The sequence below is a fragment of the Amblyraja radiata genome, chromosome 23 (genome assembly GCF_010909765.2).
Source record: "Amblyraja radiata isolate CabotCenter1 chromosome 23, sAmbRad1.1.pri, whole genome shotgun sequence".
In the NCBI taxonomy this organism is placed as follows: Eukaryota; Metazoa; Chordata; class Chondrichthyes; order Rajiformes; family Rajidae; genus Amblyraja; species Amblyraja radiata.
Genome location: NC_045978.1, coordinates 41,963,559 through 41,983,200, shown reverse-complemented (window position 1 = coordinate 41,983,200; position 19,642 = coordinate 41,963,559). Strand labels below are relative to the sequence as shown.

At 45.3% G+C, this 19,642-nt stretch overlaps 1 protein-coding gene across 1 annotated transcript in view; it reads left to right on the top strand.

Moving 5' to 3' along the window:
- Positions 1-19,642, top strand: part of LOC116986104 (transcriptional adapter 1-like) — a 35,901-nt gene that overhangs the window by 14,781 nt on the left and 1,478 nt on the right. Inside the window, exons 2-5 of the mRNA XM_033041273.1 lie at positions 993-1,083; positions 5,992-6,057; positions 8,794-8,891; positions 16,145-16,354. Coding sequence (XP_032897164.1) covers positions 993-1,083; positions 5,992-6,057; positions 8,794-8,891; positions 16,145-16,354 — 465 coding nt within the window. The remainder of the gene's footprint in view (positions 1-992; positions 1,084-5,991; positions 6,058-8,793; positions 8,892-16,144; positions 16,355-19,642) is intronic.

The following is a 19,642-nucleotide window of genomic DNA, read 5'->3' as shown; positions in this document are numbered from 1 at the left end:
CACTAGGACCCAGCGCAGTCAAACCCGGGGGAGTGCGAATCTGCAGCGCTGAAGCTTCAGGCCCGGTGCTGAGTCCAGGCTGCAGGTTAGGCGACGGCTGCGGGCTGCTGGAGGGAGGGCGGTGGAGTGGCGAGGGTTGGCGGAATCGATGGTGGGAGTGCGCAAGGGGTAGAGTCCAGGTCGGCGGGCGGAGGGTGGGAGGTCCCTGTGGGCGGATGGTCGGTGGGGCGGCGTGGTTCGGCCAGCCCCGTGAGGCGACGAGGTGAGTAGGGCACGGTGCGGCGGCCATGTTCGGAGAGCCCCGGTCTGGCAGGAATGTTCGGTAGGTCCAATCCGGCGGCGATGTTAGATGGGCCTGGTGCGACGACCCATCTAACATCAGTTCCATAGGCTCAATTATTACTCTGGTTCTTAATTCCTCTATCCTGGGAAATAAGCACTGTGTATTCACCCTATTCCCCTCACTTTTCATACACCTCTATAAGATCACCCCTCAGCCTCCTGCACTCCAAGGAATAAAGTCCGAGCTTACCCAATCCCTCCCTGTAGCTCAAGTCCACGAGTCCTGGCAACATCATTATATTACCTCAGACGTTAGAGATACAACACGGAAAGGGGCCCTTCGACCCAACAAGTCCATGCCGACCAGTACACTATCACTATTCTCCATACACCAGGGGCAATTTTCATTAAAACCAATTAACTTACAAATCTGCATGTCTTTGGAGTGTGGGTGGAAACTTAAACCCACGCGGTCACATGGAGAAGGTACAAACTCCGAACAGACAGCATCCGTAGTCAGGATGGAACCCGGGTCTGTGGTGCTGTGAGGCAGCAACTCTACCGTTGCTCTACTGTGCCTGCACCCATGCAATGTGTAACACTGTGCATTGTGACATTCTTGTACCATAAAGGCACTTATAAAAATTATTTATTGATGCTGCCTGGTACACAATTCTCATCTCCAGTTTTTTTTTTTTACCATTTTTCAGATACGGGCAAATGTGAAACTTTGTTTCAAGCAAAATATAAGTAAAGAGGAGTTTGATTTGGAAGCCAGTAGACTCCTTGCTCATGATAATGGCAAGATATATGATTGCTTATTCCCTTTACCTTTGAGATATATCTGTACACTTATTGACTGAAAATAATGAGGTGACTTTGTACTCAGCAATTTGTCCTGGACCTGCCATGTCAAAGTAATGGCCAATGAAGCCTCCCACCGCCTCTGCTTCCTTAGAAGCCTTAGGAAGTTCGGCATGTCCCCAACAACTCTCACCAACTTCAACAGATGCACCGCAGAAAACATCTTATCAATGCTTGTATTCCCCCATGCAACCCTCCTTTTGTATTCATTCAAAATGTATCAAGGGTGCATCACAGCATGGTTTGGGAACAGCTCCATCGAAGAGCACAATAAATTGCACAAATCAACCTCCCTTCCACTGACTCCATGTACACTTCACACTACCTCAGCAAGGTTACCTGCATAATCAAGGTTGTGTCTCAACCCGGACTCTCCCTCTTCTCTCCTCTCCAATCTGGCAAGAGGTACAGAAGTGTGAAAACACACACCTCCAGATTCAGGGACAGTTTCTTCCCAGCTGTTACCAGGCAACTGAACCATCCTACCACCAACTGGAGAGCGATACTCCCACTAAGGGGAGTAGGAGGCAACCGTGGCTGACAAGAGAAGTTAGGGATAGAATAAAACTTAAAGAAAAGATGTATAACACAGCAAAGAGTAGCCGGAAACCAGAGGATTGGGAAACTTTCATAGGACAACAGAAGGATACAAAACGGGCAATATGGGCTGAAAAGATGAAGTATGAAGGGAAGCTGGCCACGAATATAAAGAAGGACAGTAAAAGCTTCTTTAGATATGTTAAGGGAAAAAGAGTTGCAAAGTCAAATGTGGGTCCCTTGAAGGCAGACACGGGTGAAATTATTATGGGCAACAAGGAAATGGCAGAAGAGTTGAATAGGTACTTCGGATCTGCCTTCACTAAGGAAGACACAAACAATCTCCCAGATGTACTGGAGGACAGAGGATCTAAGGGGGCAGAGGAACTGAAAGAAAATGTCATTAGGCGAGAAATAATATTGGGTAGGCTAATGGGACTGTAGGATGATAAATCCCCTGGGCCTGATGGTCTGCATCCCAGGGTCCTCAGAGAGGTGGCTCTAGAAATAGTGGACGCATTGATAATCATTTTCTGTGGATTCAGGATCAGTTCCTGTGGATTGGAGATAGCTAATGTTATCCCATTTTTCAAGAAAGGAGTGAGAGAGAAAACGGGAATTACAGACCAGTTAGCCTGACTTCAGTGGTGGGAAAGATGCTGGAGTCAATTATTATAGAGGCAATAATGGGGCACTTGGATAGCAGTAAAAGGATTAGTCCAAGTCAACATGGATTTATTAAAGGGAAATCTTCTGGAATTTTTTCAGGCTGTGACAAGTAAAATGGATGAAGGGGTGCCAGTGGATGCAGTGTATCTAGACTTTCAGAAAGCCTTTGATAAGGTCCCGCACAGGAGACTGGTGACTAAAATTAGAGCACATGGTATTGGGGGTAGGGTGTTGACATGGATAGAAAATTGGTTGGCAGACCGGAAGTAAAGAGTAGGAGTGAACGGGTCCTTTTCAGAATGGCAGGCAGTGGCGAGTGGAGTGCCGCAAGGCTCGGTATTGGGGCCGCAACTGTTTACCATAAATATTAATGATTTGGAAGAAGGAATTAGGAGCAACACTAGCAAGTTTGCGGATGACACAAAGCTGGGTGGCAGTGTGAACTGTGAAGAGGATGTTAGGAGGTTGCAGGGTGACCTGGACAGGTTGAGTGAGTGGGCAGATACAGTATAATATAGATAAATGTGAGGTTATCCACTTTTGCGGCAAAAACAAGGGGGCAGATTATTATCTCAATGGGGTTAGGTTAGGTAAGGGGGAGGTGCAGCGAGACCTGGGCGTCCTTTTACACCGGTCACTGAAAGTTGGCTTACACGTACCGCAGGCAGTGAAGAAAGTTAATGGAATGTTGGCCTTCATAACAAGAGGATTTCAGTATAGGAGTAAAGAGGTTCTTCTGCAGTTGTATTGGGCTCTGGTGAGACCACATCTGGAGTATTGTGTACAGTTTTGGGCTCCTAATTTGAGGAAGGACATGCTTGTTCACCAGATTGATCCCTGGGATGGCGGGACTGTCATATGAGGAACGATTGAAAAGACTAGGCTTGTATTCACTGGAGTTGAGAAGGATGAGGGGGTATCTTATAGAAACATATAAAATTATAAAAGGTAGATACAGGAAAAATGTTCCCAATGTTGGGCGAGTCCAGAACCAGAGGCCATAGTCTTAGAATAAAGGGGAGGTTATTTAAGACTGAGGTGAAACAAAACGTTTTCACCCAGAGAGTTGTGAATTTATGGAACTCCCATGGGCAGTGGAGGCCAAATTACTGGATGGATTTAAGAGAGAGTTGGATAGTGCTCTAGGGGCTAGTGGAGTCAAGGGATATGGGGAGAAGGTAGGCACGGGTTATTGGAAGGGGACGATCAGCCATGATCACAATGAATGGCAATGCTGGCTCAAAGGGCCGAATGGCCTCCTCCTGCACCTATTTACTATGTTTCTATGATACCAGAGGATCTGGTCTAACAGAGGAACTGAAGGAAATCCACATTAGGCAGGAAATGGTGTTGGATAGACTGATGGGACTGAAGGCTGATAAATCCCCAGGGCCTGATGGTCTGCATCCCAGGGTACCTAAGGAAGTGGCTCCAGAAATCGTGGATGCATTGGTGATAATTTTCCAATGTTCTATAGACTCAGGATCAGTTCCTGTGGATTGGAGGGTAGCTAATGTTATCCCACTTTTAAGAAAGGCGGGAGAGAGAAAACGGGGAATTATAGACCAGTTAGCCTGACATCGGTGGTGGGGAAGATGCTGGAGTCAATTATAAAAGATGAGAGCCGTACATTTGGATAGCCGTAACAGGATCGGTCCGAGTCAGCATGGATTTACGAAGGGGAAATCATGCTTGACTAATTTTCTGGAATTTTTTGAAGATGTAACTAGGAAAATGGACAAGGGAGAGCCAGTTGTTGTATTGTACCTGGACTTTCAGAAAGCATTTGATAAGGTCCCACATAGGAGATTAGTGGGCAAAACTAGGGCACATGGTATTGCGGGTAGAGTGCTGACATGGATAAAGAAGTGGTTGGCAGACAGGAAACAAAGAGTAGGGATTAACGGGTCCCTTTCAGAATGGCAGGCAATGACTAGTGGGGTAGCACAAGGCTCGGTGCTGGGACCGCAGCTATTTACAATATACATCAGTGATTTGGATGAAGGGATTCAAAGTAACATTAGCAAATTTGCAGATGACACAAATCTGGGTGGCAGTGTGAACTGAGGAGGATGCTATGAGAATGCAGGGTGACTTGGACAGGTTTGGGCAGTGGGCAGATGCATGGCAGATAATGTTTAATGCGGATAAATGTGAAGTTATCCACTTTGGTAGCAAAAACAGGAAGGCAGATTACTATCTAAATGGCGTCGTTGGGAAAAGTGGAAGTACAACGGGATCTGGGAGTCCTTGTACATCAGTCTATGAAAGTAAGTATGCAGGCACAGCAGGCAGTGAAGAAAGTGAATGGCATGTTGGCCTTTATAACAAGAGGAATCGAATATAGGAGCAAAGAGGTCCTTCTGCAGTTGTACAGAGCCCTAGTGAGACCACACCTGGAGTATTGTGTGCAGTTTTGGTCCCCTAATTTGTGGAAGGACATTCTTGCTATTGAGGGAGTGCAGCGTTGGTTTACAAGGTTAATTCCCGGGATGGCGGGACTGTCATATGCTGACAGAATGAAGTGGCTGGGCTTGTACACTCTGGAGTTTAGAAGGATGAGAGGGTATCTCATTGAAACATATAAGATTGTTAAGGGCTTGGATGCACTGGAGGTAGGAAACATGTTCCTGGTGTTGGGGGAGTCCAGAACCAGGGGCCATAGTTTAAGAATAAGGAGTAAGCCATTTAGAACGGAGACAAGGAGACACTTTTTCTCACAGAGAGTGGTGAGTCTGTGGAATTCTCTGCCGCAGAGGGCGGTGGAGGCAGATTCTCTGGATGCTTTCAATAGAGAGCTAGATAGGGCTCTTAAAAATAGCGGAGTCAGGGGATATGAGGAGAAGGCAAGAACGGGGTACTGATTGGGGGTGATCAGCCATGATCACATTGAATGGCGGTGCTGGCTCGAAGGGCCAAATGGCCTACTCCTGCACCTATTGTCTATTGTCTTTTGTCATTGGAGACCCTCGGACTACCATTACTTGGACATTACTGGACATTATCTTGCACTAAATGTTATTTCCTTTATCATGTATCTACACTGGATGGCTGGATTGTAATCATGTATTGTCTTTCCACTGACTGGTTAGCACACAACAAAAGCTCTTCACTGTACCTTTGTACACATGACAATCAACTAAGCTACAGTATTTTCCAAGGGAAACAGGTGACCTCCAGGGATGTATAAAGTGTTATTGTATCGTAATACAGTAATTTAAATCAGCTGGAGTAAACTTGATGAACAACTCACCAGACTGATGAGGTATGTTCTCTCTCTGTGCATGTGGGGAATCACTGTGAAATATATTTAGCTAATATTCAGCTCAACATCCGAAATGTTCGGATACTTTAGGTGAACATTGTCGACCGTGAGGCTAAAGGTAGCAAGGACAGTCTCACTGCAGCCAAATCCCTAAATGATTGGAGACAATAGATTCAGTAATAACTTTTTTAATTGAATTAGATTTGTACATGAAAAGCAAATAATTTTGAGACAGCAGGGAAAAGTGACGGGGTTGCTCATGTTTTTTTTGCATTGACAACGGTTTTGGTCTTGGATGAGCACAGACTTGTTTTATAAACTGTGGTGGATTAAGCATGAAATTATTAAAGGAAAAACTCATTTTTGTTTTGCAGTGCATTTTCATAATGACTTCTTGCTTGTGATCCTCACGAGATGTCAGATTATGGTTTCGGCTCCAGGTAAATGATTTTAATATTTTCTGCAAAAATACCCAATACTTATCTGTTTTAGTGCTTCTCCTGACTCATGCTGTGTCATTATTCCTCTGCTTACGGACTTTCGTCTTCTAATTGAGATGTGGCGAATTTAAATTCTCATCGATTTTTTCAAATCCCTCCCTGTTTTTGCTTCTCTATTCAACCTTTACATTTGTAACTCCTCCCATTCTGGCCGCCTCATTTTGCAGTGATCTTATGTTTCTTACAAAATGATGCATGAACATTTACCACATTATTTAATAAAATGGAGGAAAGTCCTTCTGCCCCGCTCTTGGGTGGAGACTGACAATAAGTGAATGATATACTGTAAGTGGTGTTGTTAGCTGAATTAACAGGGTAAAGGCTAGTGAATATCAATAGGTATATCTGGGAGATGTAACAAAGATCATCCTGAAGAAGGATCCCGACCGGAAATGTCACCTATCCATGTTCTCCATGGATGTTGCCTGAGCCGCTGAGTTACTCCGGCAGTGTGTCTCTTTTTTGTTAAACCAGCGGGTGCAGTTCCTTGTTTCTACTTCTATTTCAACTAGCCATTTCTCTGTTCTCTCAGCTAACACCTGCACGCGTAGCATTCAATGCTCCCAGTCTCCACCCTTCATAAGTGATAAAACAGAATTTGTTCATTCGGCTCATCAACTTTACTCCGATCATGGCTGATCCATCTCTCCCTCCTAACCCCATTCTCCTGCCTTCTCTCCAGAACCACTAACACCTGTACTAATCTAGAATCTATCTATCTCTGCCTTAAAAATATCTATTAACAGCCTCCACAGCCTTCTGTGGCAATGAATTCTATAGATTCACCATCCTCTTGGTGACTAAATTAATTCCTCCTCATCTCCTTCCTAAAGGAACATCTTTTAATTCTGAGGCTATGACCTATGGACCTACACTCTCCCACCAGTGAAAGCATCCTCTCCACATCCACTCAATTCAGGCATTTCACTATTTGGTAAGTTTCAATGAGGTTAGAAACATAGAAACATAGAAATTAGGTGCAGGAGTAGGCCATTCGGCCCTTCGAGCCTGCACCGCCATTCAATATGATCATGGCTGATCATCCAACTCAGTATCCCGTACCTGCCTTCTCTCCATACCCTCTGATCCCCTTAGCCACAATGGCCACATTTAACTCCCTCTTAAATATAGCCAATGAACTGGCCTCGACTACCCTCTGTGGCAGAGAGTTCCAGAGATTCACCACTCTCTGTGTGAAAAAAGTTCTTCTCATCTCGGTTTTAAAGGATTTCCCCCTTATCCTTAAGCTGTGACCCCTTGTCCTGGACTTCCCCAACATCGGGAGCAATCTTCCTGCATCTAGCCTGTCCAACCCCTTAAGAGTTTTATAAGTTTCTATAAGATCCCCTCTCAATCTCCTAAATTCTAGAGAGTATAAACCAAGTCTATCCAGTCTTTCTTCATAAGACAGTCCTGACATCCCAGGAATCAGTCTGGTGAACCTTCTCTGCACTCCCTCTAGGGCAATAATGTCCTTCCTCAGATTTGGAGACCAAAACTGTACGCAATACTCCAGGTGTGGTCTCACCAAGACCCTGTACAACTGCAGTAGAACCTCCCTGCTCCTATACTCAAATCCTTTTGCTATGAAAGCCAACATACCATTCGCTTTCTTCACTGCCTGCTGCACCTGCATGGCTACTTTCAATGACTGGTGTACCATGACACTCAGGTCTCGCTGCATCTCCCCTTTTCCTAGTCGGCCACCATTTAGATAATAGTCTGCTTTCCTGTTTTTGCCACCAAAATGGATAACCTCACATTTATCCACATTATACTGCATCTGCCAAACATTTGCCCACTCACCCAGCCTATCCAAGTCACCTTGCAGTCTCCTAGCATCCTCCTCACAGCTAACACTGCCCCCCAGCTTAGTGTCATCCGCAAACTTGGAGATATTGCCTTCAATTCCCTCATCCAGATCATTAATATATATTGTAAATAGCTGGGGTCCCAGCACTGAGCCTTGCGGTACCCCACTAGTCACTGCCTGCCATTGTGAAAAGGACCCGTTTACTCCTACTCTTTGCTTCCTGTTTGCCAGCCAGTTCTCTATCCACATCAATACTGAACCCCCAATGCCGTGTGCTTTAAGTTTGTATACTAATCTCTTATGTGGGACCTTGTCGAACGCCTTCTGGAAGTCCAGATACACCACATCCACTGGTTCTCCCCTATCCACGCTACTAGTTACATCCTCGAAAAATTCTATAAGATTCGTCAGACATGATTTACCTTTTGTAAATCCATGCTGACTTTGTCCAATGATTTCACCACTTTCCAAATGTGCTGCTATCCCATCTTTAATAACTGACTCTAGCAGTTTCCCCACTACCGATGTTAGACTAACTGGTTCCCCCTTAATCCTTCTAAACTCCAGCGAATAGAGGCCCAGTGCCATTAAACGCTCATCATATGCTAACCCACTCATTCCTGTCACCTTATTTCACAGGAGCAGTGTTGCGGGACTTTCCTCTATTTTATTAAATCATGTGGGGAATGTGGCACGTGCCATGCATTTTGTTCACATTAAATTGCCTTGATCTGATAGTCAGCTGCTGTTAAATGTCCTGTGCCACCCGCATGATAATTTTATCAATAGCATTCGTAAAGACTACGAGTGACTCTTAAGAAATGAAGCCAACTCATACTGCCTTTGTACTGTTCACGTTACAGAAGGTATGTCCTCTCTACTATGGAACAGTCAATCAGCTGCTAAACCCGGTAAATATAAAAGCAAAAATAAGTTCCCAGCCCTCCGAGCAAAGTTTGAAGTGAGTTACTTTGAAGCCGACAATTTTTGGCTACTTGCTGAGCTCGTTTTGGAAGACGTTTTGGTAAAATTATTTCAGTTTCACGTAATTAAAAAGAACAAACTAAAGGCTCCTGATACTCCGTGGATGTAATGATGTAATGTTGTCGGCATGGGCAAGTTGAGTCTGTTTCCACTGTATGACTATAACGGGGTGATTCAGGGCAAAAAAAGCATGCAAAAGAAGAAAGTGTTATTATGTTTTTATCTGCATTGTGTTACCAATGATCACTAAATAAAAATCTTTACAGTTTAAATATTAAAAGCCGCAGATTGTAGTCACCCACCATATCTCCATCTCAGTTATGTAGTTGGAGGCTTTATTTGGTTTCCAGGCCTGGAGGATGGGGAGACAAAAAATCTTATTAATTAATTTAATGTGTTTATGGAGGTGTGCTTGTTTTAATGCGTTTTGGTTAGTTAGTTTTGGTTAACTAGTTTTTTTTCCAATTATTTACATCAACTTTTAAAATAATTAACATCGGTAATTACAACCAAAACATGCTCTGATGATGACTATTTAACCCAATCCGTGGCTTTTAAAGATAGAAAGACTCACATTTTCATGGCCGAATCACATCCCTTTCAGGGTATTTTCAAGGTGGAGAGTGACAGACACTTGATGGGTTGGGCTATCAAGAGTTATGGGGAGAAGGGAGGAGAATGGTGTTGAGAGGGAAGGATAGATCAGCCATGATTGAATGGTGCAGTTGACTCGATGGGCTGAATGGTCTAATCCTGCTCCTTGAACTTATGATTAATGTTTCTGAGCATCAGAGGCTCCTGAGGAAAAGACAATGCTGGAGTAACTCAGTGGTCAGTGGCATCCCTGGAAAGTATGGATAGGTGGTGTTTCGGGTCTGGATCCTTTTTCAGACTGATTGCAGGTTTGGGAGGAAGGAAGCCAGAAGAGTGGAGGGGCAGGACAAAGCATGGTAGGTCACAGGTGAACACAGGCGAGGCAGGTTAGTGATGGGTAGATGGTTGGACAAAGGCCAGAGATGAACACGTACAAGGAGTGAAATAAAAGGATTAGTGAGTTGCGAATTGTGAAGCTAGAGGATTTACGAGGTTCGAGTTGTGTTGAAATGGAGGGGGAGGGGGAGATGGGTGCAAGATGGGCTCAGGGGAGGGGGGAGGGATCTTGCTATAGTCAGGGGATGGTGAATCTGTGCAATTCATTGCCACAGGAGGCTGTGAGGTTTAAGTCAATGGATATTTTAAGGCAGATTCTTGTTTAGACAGGTGACAGAGGTTATGGAGGTGAATTTAGGAGGGAGAGTTAGATCAGCCATGATTGAACGGTGGAGTAGACATGAGGGGCAGAATGACCTAATTCTGTTCCTAGCCCTATGAACTCATACCTTGTAGCCTGATTCATGGGTACAGAAGATTAATAGTAAGATTAAACGAGAACTTACCAGTTTGAAGTTTGATCCTTATTTTATGAGGAGTAACGTTGAGGGATTACGTGAAGACCCCGTCCAGTACGCATGCGTGTCAATCTTCAAAGCAGCGGTGTGAAATCACAGAAAACAGTTGTTGAACTGATCATAGTAAGATAAGAGAACCATAATACCAGCTGAACTTTATGATAGAGGGCTGGGAGCAGAGGGCACGTAATCCCTCAACGTTACTCCTCATAAAATAAAGATCAAACTTCAAACTGGTAAGTTCTCGTTTAATCTTACTATTTTACTTCGGAGTCACGTGAGTGACTACGTGAAGATTTTAAAGCTCTGTGATTTCATGCCGTGGAACCGAGTCCAGGCGTCATACACTGCATCAGTAGGCCAATGATGAGTCAACATTAAGAATGCATTCAGACATGACATAGATATAGATATGTTGATGCTATTAATGAATAATAGTGGTAATAGTAACCTCCCTCAACCTGGAGGAAGTATGAACCATACCTAACATAGAGTTGGCAAATACCCCTGATCTGGCCATAGGTTTATTCTGAATATTTGGACAGATCAATAGTTTGACCATCCTGCAACTGCTAGCATGTGGTCCATCCCTGCTGCTGAGGTAAAGCGGTCCTGGTGGAGTGAGACTCAATGTCAATGTACACTCCTGTATATGCCAGACCCATATAACCATCTGGAGAAGGTTCGTAGTGATTTGTTCTAACAAGATTTTATGTAACTAATAATATTGCTGTCAGTCTATAAGGCTCTTAGGAACCTTGACATACTGGTGTAAATGCGTGATCACACGCAACCCAAGGTCCATGGGATATGCAACTAGTTTGGTCTTTTGTCCCTGTCTAATCTGCTTGATTAATCATAAACAAAACATGTTATTATAGCCCACAGATATGATCATCCTATCCAGTGTTGCAATGACTGGACCCATAGCGCTGTACTCAATGCCATGGCGTAATCACTAGTATGTGAGTATGACCATGGGCAGGGATGTTGCTGATGCCCATCGGTGAAGTGACTTAGTACAATGTTAACAACCCATATCTCTGCGTCCCTAAGCCTGGGAGGTTTTAAGCTGACGATACCTTCAATCTCTGGATATCAGAGGGTGAGACCGGACAGAGTGGTTTATGTACTCATCAGCCAAATGAATAGGAGGTACTTATGGCACAGTAATGGAATAGTAACAATGTTATAATCCCATAAAACTGAATTTTTATGTGCCGAGTTAAACATAAGGAAGCATAAACAATGCTTCCCATCTCTATTGCTGCTATTTGGTGCTATCCCTGCAATCTGTTGTGAGCACTCTTAACGCTTATGGTTTGACAACCCGAGCCGCAGAAACGATCTCTCAGAGTCTGTAAGTCTATGATTGATATATCATGCAGAGGAAGGTTTCAACATCACAACTGAAACAGGATCTTTTTATCCGGAATTAACCATGTAAGGTTTTATGTTCATTCTTAGCCTCAGCAGGAGCCATAGTTGTATAACCCAGGCAGGCACTATGAAAACCCGGAAGTGGGAATCTTGCTGAATTTTGCAAGACCCGTCTATTGAGGCCAAATGGAGGAAGACATAAAGGAACATTCCTTCCTAGTGTAGCGAGAATGCACCCTTCGCCACTGTATGCCTCGTTCATCGTTGATTGAGCCTGGATGCAAGCAACTCAATAGTTAGTGTTCTATCAATCCACATTGTCATTATATACTTTGTGATCACACATTCATTCTGTGTTGTCATTGATTTTGCATAATAATACACTAGTGCTAAATGCAGTTTGGTAAAACTATCACCGGATACTTTGATTTGATTGTACCTTTGTGATTAACATATACCACCACCAAAGTGTATCACCTTGGACTTGTGCATGCCGTATATGCATATCCACACACCCTTTAATGCACAGAATGCACCTGGTATCCATTGGCAGTTGATACCATGACTGAACACTTGATAACTCATGCTAATCCCATCTGCCTCCGTAACTAGAGATGGTATTAGTAAATTACCCATCTTTGGGCAATAGCATCAGTTTGGAAATGACTGAAGATTTACGGATAAGAGGTTTTAGTGGAGCAAAGCTGTCCATCATTGTGACTTTGATTGTTTCAGCTAAAAATAGCAGAGGTCTAATCTTTTGTCTCAGAGCTGATCCCAGACCAATAAATGGATGATTGTATCCCAACAATCAATAGTTTCAGTTGGTATCAACTTAATTTAAATTTAACTGGACGGGTGAGAACCAATTCCTCAAATATAGCTATGTGGCTGATAAGGCTAATTTAGTAAAATAGAGTATGTTCAATATCATCCAGATTGGCCATGCTACTTATTTGTTAGCTCTGTGCAGCCGAAGCACTGATAGTAGTGATTTGGTAAATGATCTGGAAACTGGAGTTAGCCCATTGTAACGCAGCTGAGTGAATCGTTGCCTCATCCAGTTAAATTTCAAATATCTTCAACCCTATGAGCGGAAATGATCACATGGAAGTTATTCAGAATAATAATTATAATAATAATAATATCTTTTATTGTCATTGCACGTCAGTGCAACGAGATTTAGTGTGCAGCTCCACTGATGTACAAGAAAGGTAAATAAATACAATACATAAATAAGCAAGCTGAATTGATTGACGTGACCATCTGAGGGAGACTGTCCAAAGGGGGTGGGTGGGGGGGCACTCATTAGGGCCGGTTCAGAGCCGCTATAGCTCTTGGGGAAAAAACTGTTCCCGAGTCTGGAGGTTCGGGCGTAGAAGGCCTTGTAACGTCTGCCGGAGGGAAGTAGTTGAAACAGACCGTGGCAGGGGTGTGATGAGTCCTTATGGATGCTGAGGGCCTTCCTGAGGCACCGCGTGTGGTAGATGCCCTCCAAGGCTGGTAGCTCTGTCCCGATGATCCACTGCGCTCTGTTGACGACGCGCTGAAGAGCTCTCCTCTCCGCCTCCGTGCAGCTGAGATACCACACAGAGATGCCATACGTTAGTATGCTCTCTGTGGTGCAGCGGTAGAACGTTGTCAGCAGCTGTTGGGGCAGACCAGTCTTTTTTTAATGTCCTCAGGAAGAACAGTCGTTGCTGTGCCTTCTTGACCAGCACGGCAGTGTTCGTGGACCATGTGAGGTCTTCTGAAAAGTGGGTGCCCAGAAACTTAAAGCTGGACACTCTCTCCACACTTTCCCCGTAAATGGAGATTGGGGCGTATTCTCCAGAATGGGACCTCCTGAAGTCAATAATCAGCTCCTTGGTCTTGGAGGTGTTTAGTGCCAAGTTGTTATTGGCGCACCAGTCCGCCAGGTTCTGCACCTCTGCTCTGTAGTTTGTTTCATCACCGTTGGTGATCAGCCCAATCACTGTTGTGTCGTCTGCAAACTTCACGATGGTGTTGGTGTCGAATGCAGGGACACAGTCGTGAGTGAAGAGGGAGTAGAGCATGGGGCTTAGTACACAACCCTGTGGTGTGCCGGTGCTCGGGGTGATGGTGGAGGACAGGTGCGGGCCCAGTCTCACTGCCTGCGGTCGCTCCGTGAGAAAGTTCAGGATCCAAGCGCATATCGGTGAGCTGAAGCCTAGCTGGTGGAGTTTGGTGGTGAGCTAGGTGGGGATGACCGTATTGAATGCAGAGCTATAGTCAATGAAGAGCATCCTCTATACTGCACATGTGGGTTGGGGCTGTTGACAATGATCAGTCCACATCCCATTCTTGTGAGCCTTGTCTTGAAAGGCAACTCCAACCATACCTGTGTGCAGTATAAACTAATCTAGTTTTATCCCAAACCAGTGTAAATATTCAAACCAGTTTAATATTCCCAACTTGTATCCGTGACAGGAGACATCATCGATGAGGTTCCATACCTTTATCCGAATGGGAGGACTTATGCAACCCGACCCAGGAGCTGCGTCAAACATATGTGCATGATTTTACATCTGCTCCTGGGAGGTAGAGGAGCTTGAGTATGAGGTTGGTACATCTTCCAGGAAGGCCGTTCTGGGCTGTGGCCTAAAAAAGACCTTTGTCCTGGTTGTACGGCCTTCAAGCTTTCACCAGCTTCAGTTCATCGTGGTTTGCTGGTGGGTGCGTAGGGGTGCTGCCGTCGAAGATGTGAGGTCTTGCGTGATGATGTGGTCTTTCTGAACCCGATGGCCACTCGTCGAGCTCCTGCTGCTGGTAGTGTTGTTCCTGCACCCCCTGCACACTTGTGGTTTCTTCAGCCAAACCCCTGTCTTCAGTCAGCCCAGAAGTGATTCCTAATGCTCCCCTCTGTCGAGGGAGATGCATTATGCAGCCCTCAATAAGGTGCTGCCATGGGCGTCCCAGGACCCCCTGGTGACTAGGCTCCATATACCGGAGCATGTCACATTGGAGCTTCTGATCCATCAACCGCTTCATGCGGGATATGCAATCACAGTTGCTCCGGCCGGCGGTGAGTCCTCCGCAGTCAGTCTGGATGCGGTCCATTCCTGTAACATATTCTCACAAAATAGCGCAAAACGCCCTTCGAGTAAGGAATTTACCTGCATGTCCTTTTAAAACTTTCTGCTGCGGGGCAACGCTCCTCCCGAGCCTGGTCTCGTGGTCGTGCTTTGTTACAGCTGGGGTTCCTCTGTGGTCCTTGTAGAAACACTTCCATTGCGGGTTATTTCTCCCCCGAGCTTTTTCTCCGCGGTCCCTTATAACAGGGCTTCTCCACGATGTTCTCCAGTTGGGGCTTTCTTCCCTCCCCCCCGCCCCCCGCGATCTGGGTATCCCCGCAGTAACTGCAGCCGGGATATCCCCGCGGTCCCTATCAAAGGGATAGCCGCGATTTACAAAGTCGAGGGGCGGGTATATGAAGCCGCTGGTTTAACTGCCAGCGGCACAGTACTTACTGCCGTCCGCTCCTCGCATCCCGCAGTCTACGGAGCGGGTTCTCAGGTCGCTCCCCGTATTCCACGGTCTCCGGAGCGGCTGTCCCGGTAACCCCGGCATCAATATGAAGCCGCTGGCACCACCGCCAGCGGCTCGAAGGTGAATCCACCGCCGTCCGCTCCCCATTTCCCGCGGTCTCCGAAGCGGCTGTCCAGGTGTCCCCGGCACCAATATGAAGCCGCTGGCTCCACTGCCAGCGGCTCAAAGGCGAATCCGCCGCCATCCGCTCCCCGCTTCCCGCGGTCTACCGAGCGGGTTCTCCACCAATGTGAAGCCGCTGGTTTTACTGCCAGCGGCTCAAAGGTGAATTTGCCGCCGCTTGCTACCCGCATTCCGCGGTTCCGAGCGCCTAGGTCCGTGGGCGGGATCCCCCGTGACCGGGGTTCCCTGAAGTCCGAGACTGGGGTTTCCCCTCCGTCCCGACTTAGCCCCGGACTTTTAGCAGCACCTCTAAGTAGAGGTTCGTGCAAGAAGATTTTAAAACCTGAAAGTATTTTTTTTTTTAAACTTACCTCAGGTCTGTTGCAGGCAGGAGAATCACGTGCACCCTGCCAGTCGTCACGCAATGCGATAGACGATATGTTACGCATGCGTACAGGACGGGGTCTTCACGTAGTCACTCACGTGACTCCGAAGTAAAATAGGAATGGGCCTCCACAGGTCAGTACATGTGGGCAGTGACCCAGATCGAGCAACATTCAGCCAAACATTGCCCTGGTCCATCTACAATGGAGATAATGTTAGAATTGCTTATAAATAGCAAATTTGGAATAACATTGTACTTGATCGTTTTTTGTCAAGTTAATGCCAGGATCAGATCCCGTTCATATTTCATGAAGCTTTTTGCTGAAGTGCTTGCATCTTCCTCCAGCATCGTTTCCAAGCACAGAACCCTTTGTCTGGGATACAAAACTTTGTGATGAAGGATGCCCAAGAGGAGGATAATGTGAAATTTTGCACTCACACCATGGTGCTTCCCACTAGAAGGCAATTAGAAGGCCGGATGATCGTAACAGCATTTGAATGTGGGTTGGATAATGTTTCTGAAGATGCGGTGGTGGCAGTGGTGCATACATTGGAGGTATTGCATTAATGTTCAGTTTTATTTCATTACAAACATATTTAGGTTCTTGTTCACTTAACCCGAGTTGCATCCTGCTATACTGCAGCATCATCTGTCTCCTATGTACAAGCAGTAAAGCTGGGCAGCACAGTGGCGCAGTAGTAGAGTTGCTGCCTTACAGCGCCAGAGACCCAGGTTCGATCCTGACCACAGGTGCTGTCCGTACAAAGTTTGCACCTTCTCCCCGTGACCATGTGGGTTTTCTCCGGCTGCCCCAGTTTCCTCCCACACTCCAAAGACGTCCATTTTTGTAGGTTAACCTGGCTGCAGTAAATTGTCTCTAGTGTGCAGGATAGTATTCGTGTATGGGGTGATTGTTGGTCAACGCTGACTCGGTGGGCAAAATGGCCTGTTTATGTGTTGTATCTCTAAACTAAACTAAATAAATCTACGTTTTCTTCACCTGGGTGCTGGGAAGACCAAAGTTATGACTTTAGTTCGCCGCCACAGGTTCTTTTAAATTGTCACCAATTCCATCCTTCTCTCTGGTAACCATGTGACAGTTAACCTGACTGTTGGGGATGTTGTTACCCTGGTTAAACTGAATTTGTAGGCAGGAACTGAAGGTGCTGGTTAAACTGAACTTGGACTTTGAACCGTATATCCCTGTCATCATTGCCGACATTTTTCCCTAATATTGCCTCATTCCATCTCAACTCATCTCATCTGCTATCTCTTTGTAACACTTAGACCTGGTATTCCAAATTGTTTCTGGATAAATGGAAACACAAGGAACTGCAGATGCTGGTTTACAAAAATAGACACAAGGTGCTGGAGTAAATCAGCGGGTCAGGCAGCTTCACTGGATAACAGGGGGAAGTGACATTTTGGGTCTGAACAACAGTCCCGTCCTGAAATGTCACCTATTCATTTTCACCAGAGATGCTGCCTGTCCCACTGTTTCCAGCAATGTTTTGGAATTAACTCTATCTTCTACCCTCTAAGTTAATCTATTATCAGCATACTAACGTGTACATGATCCTGATAACTCATCAGCTCACTGTTAACCACTTTGATTTGAGATTTGAAAAATAAGGGGCAACCTCATTGAAACATATATAGTAGTGAAAGGCTTGGATCGAGTGGATGTGGAGAGGATGTTTCCATGAGTGGGAGAGTCTAGGACTAGAGGCCATAGCCTCAGAATTAAAGGATGTTATTTTAGGAAGGAAATGAGGGGAAATTTATTTAATCAGAGGGAGGTGAATCTGGAATTCTTTACCACAAAGGCAGTGGAGGCCAAATCAGTGGATATTTTTAAGGCAGAGAGATAGATTCTTGATTAGTACAAGTGTCAGAGGTTATGTGGAGAAGGCAGGAGAATGGGGTTAGGAGAGAGAGATAGATCAGCCATGATGGGCCGAATGGCCTAATTCTACAATCACTTATGGCCATATGATTTTAAAGATCCTACTCTTGTTCTAATCTCCCTTTTCCAATAATTCTAATGAGCCTTGCAGACTCCTTCAGTTACAGCTTATAGTCACACAGTCACGAGTTATACAGTGTGGAAACAGGCCCAACTTGGCCACACCGGCCAACATGTCCCACGTGCCTGCGTTTGGTCCATATCCCTCCAAGCCTGTCCTATCCATGTACCAGTCCTATCCATGTACCTGTCTAACTGCTTCTTAAACTTCAAATACCTCCTCTGGCAGCTTGTTCCATACACACACCACCCTTTGTATGAAAAAGTTACCCCTCAGATTATATTAAATCTTTTCCCCTTCACCGTAAACCTATGTCCTCTGGTCTTAGATTCCCCTATTCTGGGCGAGAGTCTCTGTGCATCTACCCGACCTAGTCTTCTCATGATTTTATACACCTCTATAAGATCATCCCTCATCCTCCTGCGTTTCAGGGACTAGAGTCCCAGCCTACTCAACCTCTCCCTGTAGATCAAACCCTCGAGCCCTGTCAACATCCTTATAAAACTTCTCTGTACCCTTTCCTATAGCATGGTGCCCAGAACTGAACACAATACTCTAAATATTTGGTCTTTGGTCATCTTCAATTTGAATCACTGATATGGTAACTGTTACTTATATTAAGTTTTCTTTTCTCAGTGCTGTTAAGGCAAGCTTGCACTGCAAGATGTAATGAATAGCTCTGACCTCAGCGCAAGAGACCCGGGTTTGATCCTGACCTCCGATGCTATCTGTGTGCAGTTTGCACGTTCACCCTGTGGTTTTCCACCAGGTGTTCCGGTTTCTTCCCACATCTCTAAGACGTGTGGATTTGTAGGATATTTGGCCCTCTCTAAAGAGCCTCCAGTGTGTAGGGAGTGGATGAGAAAGTCGGATAACATGGAACTAGTGTGATCGATGGTTGGTGTGAAGATAGTGGGCTGAAGGGCTTGTTTCCATGCTGTATCTCTAAAACTAATGTCCACCAATTTACTTTTGTTAATTACTTCCAGCATGTTTATTGCCGCGATTTCTTGGTGAAAGTGACTTCTTGGGAATTGCTGGGGATTTTGAAGCTATTGTGAGGGGAACACAATATGCATGGTGCGTAGGAAAGCTGTTCCTGGTGTCAACGTCTGTACATCTGTGAGACCAAGCGCAGGCTCGACGATTGTTTCGCTGAACACCTCCGACAGTCTGCCTTAACCGACCTGATCTTGCGGTTGCTCAACACTTTAACTCCCCCTCCCATTCCCAATGTGACCTTTTTGGCCTGGGCCTCCTCCAGAATGAGCTCCAGCACAAATTGGAGGAACAGCACCTCATATTTCGCTTTGGTAGCTTACACCCAAGCGGTATGAACATTGACTTCTCTAATTTCAAATCGCCCTTTCTTTCCCTCTCTCTCCATCCCCTTCCCCTTCCCAGTTCTTAAACCTTACTGTCTCTGACTACATACTATCTCTGTCTCACTCACTCCCTTGACATCAGTCTGGAGAAGGGTATCGACCCAAAATGTCGCCCATTTCTTCTCTCCAGAGATGCTGCCTGTCCTGCTGAGTTACTCCAGCATTTTGTGTCTACAATATGCAGGGTAATAATTCACAGTTACTTACATAGCAGACAACACAATGGAGTGGGAGGATGCCAAGAGTGCTGTGATCCATAATGAAATGCTTGTTACCATTTTGGTACAGCATATTTTATACATGTCATTTGATATAACGAAAGATAACATGGAATATTGAAGACTTGCAACCCAAAGAGCCAAAGGCATTTCAGTGAGAATTTATAGTGAGCTTTCATACATCAAGGAATTAGTATATATTTAAAATTGTGT